We start from the raw sequence: 13,084 nt of genomic DNA, 5'->3' as shown, positions 1-13,084 counted from the left end.
TTGTCACTTGAGCTACAATTGGCAATAACCATCAAAAGCAATAATGCACACATCATCCACCAAAACAACTGTATCACTATGGTGATGGTGGTGGTGATAGTGGTGATGATGATGATGATGGCGATGGTAATGGTGATGTCGATGATGATGGTGATGGTGATGGTGATAATAATGATGATGTTGATTCAATTAATTAAATTTGAATTAATATGCTCATGAAATCCATAAAAAAATCATTACATAATGATGAATCATATTCACAGAGCAGAAAAAACAACAACAATAAATACAACTGTACATTGGATTGAATGATAATGATGAGAATGATGATGATGAGAATGATGGTGGTGGTGATGATGATGAGAATGATGATGGTGATGGCAATAATGATGATGATGATGAGAATGATGGTGAGAATGATGGTGGTGATGATGGTGATGATGATGATGATGAGAATGATGATGGTGATGATGATGATGATGATGATGAGAATGATGGTGATGATGATGGTGATGATGATGATGATGAGAATGATGGTGATGATGATGGTGATGATGATGATGATGAGAATGATGGTGATGATGATGGTGATGATGATGGTGATGATGATGATGATGAGAATGATGGTGATGATGGTGATGATGATGAGAATGATGGTGATGATGATGGTGATGATGATGAGAATGATGATGATGGTGATGGTGATGGTGATGATGATGAGAATGATGGTGATGATGATGATAGTGAAGATGAAATTCCTCTTTAAACAATGTTGGTTTATTTCATACCTCTCAGCTGCTCCTACTGAACCACCAAATATATGCGGCGTTGGTCAGATCTTCTGTCAGTATTTTGAGAATTGTCTTGATGGACTGAAGCAGTGCGACGGAAACGCAAACTGTTATTTCGGTGACGATGAAGTAGATTGCAATGGTAAGTGCTGCATTGATCTGACCTGGAGGGCGTTTCATAAAGCTGTCCGTGAGTTAAGAACGACTTTAAGAACGACTGGTGATCCTTTCTTGAGGTAAATGATATGTTCATTGGTGATTACTTAGCGCGTAAGAAAGGTTCACCAGTAGTTCTTAAAGTCGCTCTTAACTTACGAACAGCTTTATGAAACACCCACCTGACCTGACCTGTAGTGACCCCTCATGAACTCCTACTACGTTTGATCTAACCAGGGCATATGGTCATTATTCTTTTTCAAACAACAAATTTTTATGTAGGGGTCCCATTTTTTGGAATAAGCTCCCTAAAAATATTGAACAGTGCATAACCCTTCAAAGCTTTACATTTAATAATAATAATAATAATAATTCAATATTTACATAGCGCCGAATAAAATTTCTCTAAGCGCTTTTTTTTCTACATTTAATGCAGAAAGTCCAATACTGATTTAGATGCAATTGTATACATATTATATTTATTTGTTCTGTATTTCCTGACTGCATTTGTTTTTTAATTGTGTTGTTTTTGTGTTCATTTCAGGATCACTAATCTATAACTTCTTTGAAACTTTTCAGTGATCCTTCCACTTTTCTTAAATATACTCACTTGTGTTATAATGTATTTTATTTGAAATACTTATATTTCTTGATGTGTGTATTTTTTTATGAAGATTGTGGTAAATAAAGTTTCAATTTCAATTACAGGTACCTATACAGTACAGCAAATGGATGTTGGAATGGGACCCAACATCACGTCTGCAACGGTACAATACTCCCTTCCTCACGTACCAGCTCCGTTCCAAGTATGGCTCTATAAGAGGTAAGTTTGATTCAATTTGATTAGATTATTTAACAGTAATGACAAGTATGTACAGTGGAGGCATGATAGCTCCATCCCTAGAGCGGTTGTTTTGCTATCAAGTGATCCAGGCTAGATTCCCACTTTATGTGTTAGACCCGTTACATCTATGGATCTGTTGTCTGGTTTCATTAGAGAGGACGTTTGCAAAATTTATGGAACGTCTTCAGAGTCTAAAGTTGCAGAATGTTTGTGAATCCCTATCCTAATCTTTGAAGTTTTGCAATTGTTTGGGGCAAGTCACAGTGTTCGGTCAAATACATGTACGTACCATGTCAGTCATTAGCCTGGAATATTCACGTTTTTCAAATTTTGTTGACTGGCTGTAGTTAATCACCGGTGCACATGGTATTTGCACCAATGTTGTGAGAACTTATACAGCATGAACTACACAAAAATTGTTTTAGGAGTTTATTGTTGTGAGGGATTCATAGAAAAGCCTTTGCTGAGTGCTTGGGTTGTATCTCCAGTGCAAACCAGAAGATGGGATATAATTGGCATTATATCCTACATAGATTGAATCCTGTATAGTGATTGGTCCAAATAGCATCATGTGACCAAATGTATTTCAACTATGATGTTGCGTGACGTCAGACTTCGATATATTTTTCGCTATACCAATATTCTCTTTGGCCTCACACTAACTTCCCTTTGTGTCTGCCTACTCCTTTTCTTTCATCCCCTTCATTAACCTGATTGGTCATCTCTTCTCACTAATGCCCCTTTTGTCTCCTTGTTTCCAGTGTTGCTGTTGAATGTCTGTGGTCTATATTATGGTTGTTCCACCTTATATGTTTGTCATTTTGCCTCCGAAGAAGATTCTGCTAGGATCGAAAGCTTAGGCCCCTTTTGACTCTCTTATTTACTCCATTGGCTCTTTTTTTTTAGATAAGCAGTTTACAGCAGCTTCTTTTTGCCATACCAATATTCTGACGTCATTATTTCAGAAAACTGGATATTTAGCTAAACTCTCGGGCACACCGGCCAACGAGCTCTCTCTCTCGGGCAAGTCCCGTGATGCATCAGCGCAGGCACTTATCTCGATGAAAAGTAGTTAATTCAATATTTTTTGGTTATAAATTATTAAAAGTAGGATATAAAACAAATATATCAGGCTTTTCATTCGAAAGCATAATAGAAATTATTAATCTTCGGTTGGACTGGCAAAACTACTATATTTCCCTCGGGGCTTCCCCCTCAGAAAATTAGTAATTGCAGACCAACCTCGGATAAAATAATTCCACTATACTTTCTCAAAGCCTGATATATTTGTTTACCGTATCCCTTTTAACCATGTTATACTTATTGCTATTGCAGGGAAGCTGATCCCTTGGCTGATCAAACGGGTCATGACCTGCCATTACCAATCATCCACAAGCTTCCGTTCCTGACCAGCGGAGGACGTCACTCACACACATGGACTAAACTCAAAGCAGAGACAGACTATGTATTCACTGCCTCAATTTACGTCGATAGTACAGAGTTCAACAAACTTCCCTTGATCTCGTACAGGACGCCAGCAGGTAACCATTTGAGTTTTAAATTGAATCCCCATTTCTCACCATAGAGAACATTTATGTTAAAATAGAACATCACAACAAATACCATTAAAATAACATGCTAATCGACATTAGCCCAGTATCATTTTCATAGTTTGAAAGATCATTTATAATCTAAATAACAATATATGTACATCTTCAGTAACAATTATCATAGTATTAATGATAATTTGCAAACTAGATAACAATATAACAGTAAGTGGCTACCCAGGGTAAATACACTTTTATTATTATTGTTATTATTGTAATTATTATTATTATTATTTTTTTTTATCATTATTATTATTATTTTTATTATTATTATTATTAGTAGTAGTAGTAGTATTATTATTATTAGTATTACTATTTTATTGTTATTATTATTATTATTATTATTATTTGTACATCTTTAGTACATGTTGATTAAAAAATAGAATTTCAACCCTCTTTCCTATGTAATGCTTGACTTCTCAGTATATCTCCCATATGCATGGAAATTATTATTATTATTCATATTTTTGTATTTTCCTTTTCTGTCCATTTCACAACTTAATTCGTATTTTTACAACTTTTTGCCGCAGTATTCGTGAATGAGTTAATAGTTGGTATTCCTCTAAAGTGTGGTCTATGTCAACCCTGGGCTCCGCCTTATAAAGAGTTATGATTGATCCAATCAATTGTAACTCTATGGAAATCCATCAGTATCATAATTTTTTCTACAGGGAATTCGCAAAATGTCCTTTGTATACAAAGGAGAACACACCAAAGTTGTCAAGAAATCAATGAATTTATGGATATAGATTCATATCTAGAACAAAATTTCGAACAAACATGCATTTTATATGTTGACTTGGCTGGCTTTCCATAGTTGTGATTGACAGGATAAATGGCAACTCCTTGTTAGATGGGCCCCAGGGGCCCGTTGCAGAAAGAGTTGCGTTTAAACGCAAGTCAAAAAATCAAGCGCAAGCCCCAAATGCGCGCTGTTGATTGGTTAAAAATCAAGTTGCGCATGATTTTTAGAGTTGCGATTGATTGCAACTCTTTCTGCAACGGGACCATGGGTCCTAACTAAATGTCTAACTAAAAGGCCATAGATATACATGTAATTAAAAAAAAATCAAAGGAGAGATGAAATATGTAAATGTACATGAATGCCTTTCTGTCAACCTAAAAACTCTAAAACAACAAAAAATAGAAAGAAATCCTTTTGAAATACGGTATAATTGATGGTTTGTGTAATTTCTATCATACCGATAATAAAAGAACACATAAGTGTACGGATGAAATTAAGATGGTATTTCTGGTCACTTTATATTTCAATTTTTTTAAGCACTTAATGATTCTCGGACGCGATTTTTTTCTGGGCTTCATTTTTGTAATGTATCACAGGTGCAGGTGACAAACCTCGCAGCTCAGATTTTTTAAAAAGTCAAATCAATGTTAGCAAATACCTTTAAGATTGTATCTTCTATATGTGATAAACCTTCCCCCTCTTTATCCCTTTGTCATCACAGATGCCAGGGTTATTCCAATACCAAGCAACGTTGACGCCGTCCTGAAAGTTGAGCAGACTTTGTTGATCGTCAATGTTACGTGGAATTACAACATGCCTGGGGCTTTGTTTGAGGTAGGTGAAGTTTGGAATCCTAGTGATTAAAGGACAAGTCCACCCCAACAAAAAATTTATTTAAATAAAAAAAGAAAAGTCCAACAAGCAAAACATTGAAAATTTCATCAAAATCGGATGTATAATAAGAAAGATATGACATTTTAAAGTTTTGCTTTTATTTTTACAAAACAGTTATATGCGCATCCTGGTTGGTATGCAAATGAGGAGACTGATTACGTCATCCACTCACTATTCCTTTTGTATTCTATTGTATGAAATATGAAATATTCTAATTTTCTCCTCACTGTCAAGTGAAACAACTATATTTCCTCCCTGAACATGTGGAACTAGCATTGTTTAATACTATATGGTTCAGTCAAGATTGAAATATTGTATAATTCAAACAATAAAATACATAGGAAATGAGTGAGTGAAGGACATCACCACTTTTCTCATTTGCATGTCACTGAAATGTGCATATAACTCTTTTGTAAAAATATGCGAAACTTCAAAATGTCATAACTTTCTTATTTTACATCCGATTTTGATGAAATTGTCAGCGTTATGCTAGTTTTATTTTTCTCTATTATTCAACTCAATATTTTTTTCTGGGGTGGATTTGACCTTTAAGTTGCTAAAGAAGTAGAAACTCCTAAGGCTCAGTCACACATCAGCAATGTACGAGGGGATCATGGACATTGAAATTTTACAGTTTTGACAAGTGCGCTGTCTAGCACGTTTGACCAGTGGTATGTATTCAACTTCATCTGCCGTGTATGCACTAGAGTTTTGTGCATGGACAAATATGTGGACAGAGTTCAATGCATGAATCCACTCGTCAAAAGGAAAGTAGAAAGTGTGGAGGAGCCGTGGTGTAGTGGTTCTGACTCTCGCCTTGTAAACAGAGGGTCGTGTGTTCGAATCCCACCGCGGTCTTTGGCAAGGCGTTAATCCACACTTTGCCACTCTCGACCCAGGTGCTAAATGGGTACCCGGTAGGATGTGAAAGTCACTGTAGCTTGTCCAGTACTGTGTGCGCCTCACCGGCGACTGACTGGAATACTCCCCAGGGAGTGGAGGATGTGCACACATTGTGTGCGGGAATGACTGATTGAATCCGATGACCGGGGTAATAATATATCTGTGAAGCGCTTAGACACGTCGTTCCGATGTATTAAGCGCTATATAAAAGCGGATTATTATTATTATTAGAAATGCGCTGCCATCACTAGGCATACGAGGAGCGCACATTTTGTATTCATCGGCAGCGAACACCTAGTGTACACTGAATGCACACATAAGGGACTTCGTCTTACAAATAGTTACGATCGATCCAATCAATCGTAACTCTATGGAAATCCATCAGTGTCATAATTTTTTCTACAGGAAATTTGCAAAATGACAAAAAAGAACACACCAAATTGTCAAGAAATCAATGAATTTGTGGATATAGATTCATATCTAGAACAAAATTTTGAACAAACATGCATTTTATATGTTGACTTTGCTGGCTTTCCATAGTTGCGATTGATCAGATCAATCGCAACTCTTTGTAAGACGGGCTCAAGGTGTTTCAAACAGATTTCCAGTGAACATGCACTGAATATGAGCAATCTGAATGCTTGCTGAACTGGTCTCTAATGTACCGACTGTTCTTCTTGAGTGATCCTAGCATCTGCACCTATAGCTTGTAGTCGTAAAGGGGAATGAAACCTTTGGAACAAAGAGGCTTGTGTAGAAACAGACAAATCAAAGAATAAGAATAAAGAAAGTTTGAGAAAAATCTGACAAATAATGAGAAAGTTATGAGCATTTGAATATTGCAATCACTAATGCTATGGAGATCCTCCCATTGGCAATGCGACAAGGATGTGTGATGTCACTGATGAACAACTTTCCCTTTGGTGGACTATGAAATACCCCCAAAATGTCTCTTTTTACTTTTTCTTACGATGATACAAACTCTTTATCCAAGATGTATTCTTAAAAAATATGTATTACATGCTGATGTGGTTTGCTGTACGGAGCGATTATAGAAACAGTGGAAAGAAGAAGAGAAATGGATAGGCGAGAAAGTGAAAATTTGAGAGAAGAGTAATCTTTCTTGAATGTAGTCCTGAAAAGGACTGTAAACCAGAAGAGATTGATGAGTTGAAAACAGCTTGAGTAGTAGGATGGTTGAGGAGATGCTGGCTTGAGTCGGCGAGTAGAGATGATGAGTAGAAGCAGTAGAGAGACTCAACGTTTCGGGCAGGTTGACTGTCAGTCTTCAGGAGTAAAATAGTAATAATAATAATAATGATGTAATGGTTAATAAAACTATTTCATCTACAACTAGGGAATTAATTTGCAACAATTCCTTTCTTCCCTTTCAGGTATTTTACCGTGCGGAACAGTCAGATGTTGTTGTATCAGCAGGTCTGACAAAGAAGAAGTATTTGGAGATATACCGCCTCGAAGAAGACAAAATGTATTATGTGACGGTAAGTGGGAGTATCTCTTGTATCCATTCTTTCAAGCTGACAATTTTTTCTTGTTCTCCACAAATTTCTTTGTCCAATGAAATTTCTTTATCCTCTTCTGCTAAGCTCTTTAAATATATGGAGGGAGGATTAGCAGTTCCAGGGATTTTTGGTGCATAATTAGGGTCAGATTTGAAGTTCAGAATTATGTTAGGCTTACTGTGTATATTTTCAGTAGGAGCTATTGTTGCAGAAACAAATGTAATGGAATAATATTTGGCATTTATATAGCGCTGTATCAATCTACGACTGTTCAAAGTGCTTCACAATTATTTTTATCCGGTCACTGGATTCATAGCATTTCAAGCAGCCTGTTAGGCGCACACTTGCTACTCCAACCACAATGACGGTTGTTTCCTACCGGTACCCAACTAGCACTTGGGTGAGAGTGGCAATGTGTGGATTGATGCCTTGCCAAAGGGCGCTAGGCCATGGTGGGATTCGAACACACGACCCTCTGATTACAAGGCGAGAGTCAGAGCCGCAACAGCATGGCGCTTCCATGGATCCAAGTACTTACTATTTCTGACTTTGAACTGAAATATGACTGGAGTTTAGATTTCTTGTTATTCTTGTGGGCGTGTCATGGTCTAGTGGTTCTGACTCTGGCCTTTCAAATAAAGGGTTGTGGGTTCGAATCCCAGCCATGGCGTGTTTTCGTTCAGCAAGAAATGTATCCACTCTGTGCTGCACTTGACCCAGGTGAGGTGATTGGGTACCCGGCAGGAGTAATTCCTTGCATAGACTGAGCGCCGGTGATGGTAGCTTGAGCTAAAGCCAGGGTATAATAGCAAGCGCTTTGTATCCTCAGGCAAAAAGTGCTATTTAAATCCAGCTATTATTATCATTATTTTTATTTTTGTTCTGTAGGTATCTGCTATGGTCGATGGAGTGACCGGGAATCGCAGCTCAGAAGTTTCAGTTTTTGTTGGCAGAGGTAAGGAATTTATTCCTTGAAATGCAGAGCATGTAAAAGCAGCTTTGCTAGGGTAATCATGCTTCATTAAAGGGGAAGTTCACCCTAAAGAAAACTTTGTTGTAAAAATAGCAGAAAAATTGGTAAAAAATATTGGTGAAGGTTTCAGGAAAATCCGTTAAAAAGTAAGAAAGTTATTAGAGTTCAAAGTTTTGGATTTGTGACGTCATAGACGAGCAGCTGCCCCATGTGTTATGTAATATAAAATGCATGAATTTCAAATTTTTTATGGTTCCTGATGACTTAATTTTGTTTTCTACTCATGATCGGGTGTGAAATGATTTGTCTATTTGATATACAAAAGGTACAGTGAAAAACCATTTTCAATTTTCTGAGAAAGTGACATTTATTTGATTTTTTACCATTCGCTATGTATGAATGCTGCTCGCATATGACGTCACAAATCAAATAATTGAAATTCTAATAACTTTAATTATTTGATGAATTTTTCTCAAACCTTTGGCAATATTTTTTATTATTTTTTCTGCTATTTTTACAATAAACTTTTTGTCAGGGTGAACTTCCCCTTTAATACTATAGACTGCTTAGAGAGTAAGTGATAAGCACTATCCTTATCTCATCTAGTTATCCTTTACCATTATAGATATATACAACAGATCAAAGCTTTTTCTTACTTCTCCCATTTTCCCTTCTTTTTTCCTCTTTTTTTACTTACTTAATCCCCCCCCAGAAAAAATTACACCATCCATTATCCATGAGATATAATACCAGGGGAGCGTTTCATGAAAGGATTTTATCCGACAAGTCCTGTTTTATCCGACAATTACCATAGCAACAGTACCTCTCAGCCAATCAGGATCGGGGAAAGTTTTCGGATCTGACAACTTGTTGGACATAAATGTTGATGAAACGCTCCCCTGGTGGGTGTTTCATAAAGCTGTCCGTAAGTTAAGAGCGACTTTAAGAACGACTGGTGATCCTTTCTTGTGGTAAATGGTATATACAGTGGCGATGGTTAAGCGCGTAAGAAAGGTTCACCAGTCGTTCTTAAAGTCGCTCTTATCTTACGAACAGCTTTATGAAACGGCCCCCAGAGCACTTGACATAAAATCAAGTGTAACTTTGAAATATATGGTAAGCCATGTGTGTAAAGTTACAATCCCGTTTTTATATCAATCCCATCTCGGTGAGTTTTAGTCCTGGGTTGTCATCTTTTTAAAGCATTCTGCTTGGTTGTGGATCATAAATGTTTAGAATGTCTTTTTATTTATTCAATTGCCAATATATTATGTTTGTTGAGTAATAAAAATGTATTGTACTTATGCACGTGTACATATGTAAGGAATGCAGAAGAAAGAGTAAATCAAATCATTTTTTTTAATTTCTTGCAATCTATTAGATTCATTACAGAATGGTCTTTTATCGGTAATGAATGTTAACCAGGGAGTATCCTAGATAGGTCTATTAGGCTTCTGCTATTCCCCACATCGCATTCATTACCCTTAGTACTTTGCTATTTTTTGTTAAAGGTCAAGTCCACCTCAGAAAAATGTTGATTTGAATCAATAGAGAAAAATCAGACAAGCACAATGCTAAAAATTTCATCAAAATCAGATGTAAAATAAGAAAGTTATGACATTTCAAAGTTTCGCTCATTTTCAACAAAATAGTTATATGGACGAGCCAGTTACATCCAAATGAGAGAATCGATGATGTCACTCACTCACTATTTCTTTTGTTTTTTATTGTTTGAATTATACAATATTTCAATTTTTACGAATTTGACGATTTTGACCTCCTTGCCTGAAGCACAAAATGTTAAAATAATGGAATTCCACGTGTTCAGCTAGGAATAAAACTTCATTTCACATGACAATGATGAGAAAATAAAAATATTTCATATAATAAAAAAAAGAAGAAATAGTGAGTGAGTGATGTCATCAACTCTCTCATTTGGATGTAACTGGCTCATTCATATAACTATTTTGTTGAAAATAAGCGAAACTTTAAAATGCCATAACTTTCTTATTCTACATCCGATTTTGATGAAATTTTCAGTGTTATGCTTGTTGAATTTTTCTCTTTTTATTCAAATCAAGTTTTTGTTGGGGTGGACTTGTCCTTTAATTTGTCATTTTACAATATTCATTACTCCTTTACTATGGAATCAATGTGATTGATCTCGATGTATGGTATCTTGTATATTTTTTAGAGATGTGAAATAAATGAAATTGAATTTTTTATTTTGATTTTTTGTTTGTATTCTGCAGGTACCATAGAGCATCCCCCAACCAACCTGTCCATTAGCAATGTGAAAAAAGACAGTATGGACCTTAGGTGGACAAGACCTGATGAAAAATCGGAGATACAAATAAATGTAAGTCCTGCTTGAATCAAGCAGTCACAGGAAAAGGAATTACTTGAGGAATTACTTTTCCTGCTAGTACCCATTTACCTCACCTGGGTTGAGTGCAACACATTGTGGATCAATTTCTTGCAGAAGCAAATAACACCATGTCTGGAATATATCATACAGTTGAGGCCAGAACTGTACATACACCCAGGAAATTCAAATAAAAGTTGACATTTGCCAAACATAAATTTTACTGTATCTTATAAAATACTTGAGCTTATTATTTCTTCTACATCCACAAAAAAAACAGCAATGCGTCCACGAACGACATGGTATTTCTCAGTTTGCTAAGTACATTGTGCAACATGCTATGATATGCATTCAAAGTACGAATGCAACAAATACCTTCACAAGGTGTTCATTGGTGTGCTATTCTAGTCACCTGGTCTATTCATGTTCTTCATCCTGCTATGCAAGGCAAGCTTACGTAATATCTTGCTTTGAAACCTGCTTATCATAATGAAAGAAATGAAAGGTCATCTGACCAAAATTGTCCATGAAGTAACTACGAACTGGTCTATTATACTTTAATTCAATTCAATTCAAGTTTATTTTGCTCTCTGCATAAAAAATGAACACAAATGTGGTAAAATACATAGGAACAAAGTTTACATAACATCAAAGACATAAAAAACATTGAGAGGGAAGCAGCCAAAAGGAAAAGAATATCCTTAAAAAAAGGCTGAACCCAACTTACTTTAAATAGAATAATAATTATTGACAATATCAAAAGTAAAAAAAGACAATTAGGAGACAATACAAAGGCATAGATACACAAATGGTAAGATTTAGATTATATATATAAAAATATTTACAAACAGGTTTAATTATCAAATATAAAGTTTCTGAAGTTACGTTTGAAAATATTAAAAGAACAAGATGTTTTCAAATTAACCGGCAAAGAATTTCCAAAGTAGTGGGCCATGAAAGAAAATAGATTTATGAGAAAGGCAAGTTCTTATTTTAGGAAAGTGGAAGTTTGCAGCATTTCTAGTAGGGTATTCATGAATATTATAATTTAATTTAAAACAGTTCAATAGAAAAGAAGGTAAGAGTCCTTTAGAACATAGATACATAAAAATCAATGGCATGTGAAACATTTGAAAGAGCTTAATATGCTCTTTCATTTGATTCCAAATTTGTCATCGTATGTATTTATATTTATGAAGGTGTAGTAAGTTTTACGATGTTGGCAAGCGAACAAATTTCACTGAATTCCATGAATGTATGTAAACTTTTGACCTCAACTGGGCTAGAATCAGACGGTTTATTGACCAGTCTGCCTGTCAAAATGCTGTTCGTTCATTGGTTCTGTCTCGTATTGATTATTGCAATGGGCTCCTTTCTACATTTCCCTTTAATCAATTAGTCTGTGTTCAACGACTACAAAATTGGGCAGCACGATTAATTTTATAGGTTTCTTGGGATCATCCTTCCCAACCACTCTTTAATTCTCCTCACTGGCTTCCTTTTAAACAGAGAATTACGTTCAAATTACTCGTGATTGTCTACAAAACATTGAATAAACAGGCTCCACAGTATTTAAGTAACTGCTTGAATCTTTATACACCAACTAGAGCTCTTAGATCGGCCAGTGATCACCTTCGCCTCACATATTCATTAACTCGTACATTAGCTGGTAACAGAACTTTTACGGTGTCGGCTTCAAAATCCTGGAACGACCTGCCACTAATAATTAGACAGTCTCCATCATTAGCAATCTTCAAAAAGTCATTAAAAACTCATCTCTATCATACTTCGTAGTTTTTTATATATTACATCTTATTAATTTATTGTGAGCGCTTTTGGCCTAATGGGAAAAGCGCAGTACAAATAATAATAACTGTACATGTATTCATATTAATATACACACTTGTTTTTCCTGTTTGAATCCCAGGGTTATATGGTGTATGCTACAGTGAGCTCAGATGAATTACCGAGAAGGAACATTATCAATTCCACCAAGACTAGTATTACTGGTAAGTTGCTTAACCGGGAAACATTACATGAAGCATATATATACTCTGATTAAATGTTGTAAACTCCTGAAATCCTGGCATGTGATTGGCCCGTTGCAAATTTGTTAGTGGAAATTATGGACTCTTAATGAAACACACTCATCGCTAGATATCATTGACCATTCACACTTTGTTTTACCCTGAATAGACTGGGCTATTTCGATGCCTGAGAAGACGGGGGGGCTGATTCAGCACCCCCTTATGATCTCGGCCGTCGATTACGCGATCGTGACGA

The 13,084-nt window shown here is 35.9% G+C and overlaps 1 protein-coding gene across 2 annotated transcripts in view; it reads left to right on the top strand.

Moving 5' to 3' along the window:
- Nucleotides 1-13,084, top strand: part of LOC121420493 (sortilin-related receptor-like) — a 99,375-nt gene that overhangs the window by 61,994 nt on the left and 24,297 nt on the right. For both annotated transcript variants that reach the window (XM_041615150.1, XM_041615149.1), the window contains exons 29-36: nt 796-933; nt 1,656-1,770; nt 3,127-3,332; nt 4,865-4,977; nt 7,335-7,442; nt 8,352-8,418; nt 10,689-10,795; nt 12,729-12,810. In XM_041615150.1, coding sequence (XP_041471084.1) covers nt 796-933; nt 1,656-1,770; nt 3,127-3,332; nt 4,865-4,977; nt 7,335-7,442; nt 8,352-8,418; nt 10,689-10,795; nt 12,729-12,810 — 936 coding nt within the window. The remainder of the gene's footprint in view (nt 1-795; nt 934-1,655; nt 1,771-3,126; nt 3,333-4,864; nt 4,978-7,334; nt 7,443-8,351; nt 8,419-10,688; nt 10,796-12,728; nt 12,811-13,084) is intronic.

Source organism: Lytechinus variegatus, chromosome 8, assembly GCF_018143015.1.
Source record: "Lytechinus variegatus isolate NC3 chromosome 8, Lvar_3.0, whole genome shotgun sequence".
Taxonomy (NCBI): Eukaryota; Metazoa; Echinodermata; class Echinoidea; order Temnopleuroida; family Toxopneustidae; genus Lytechinus; species Lytechinus variegatus.
The sequence above is the reverse complement of the archived record's forward strand: the minus strand, read 5'-3'. Positions and strand labels throughout refer to the sequence as shown.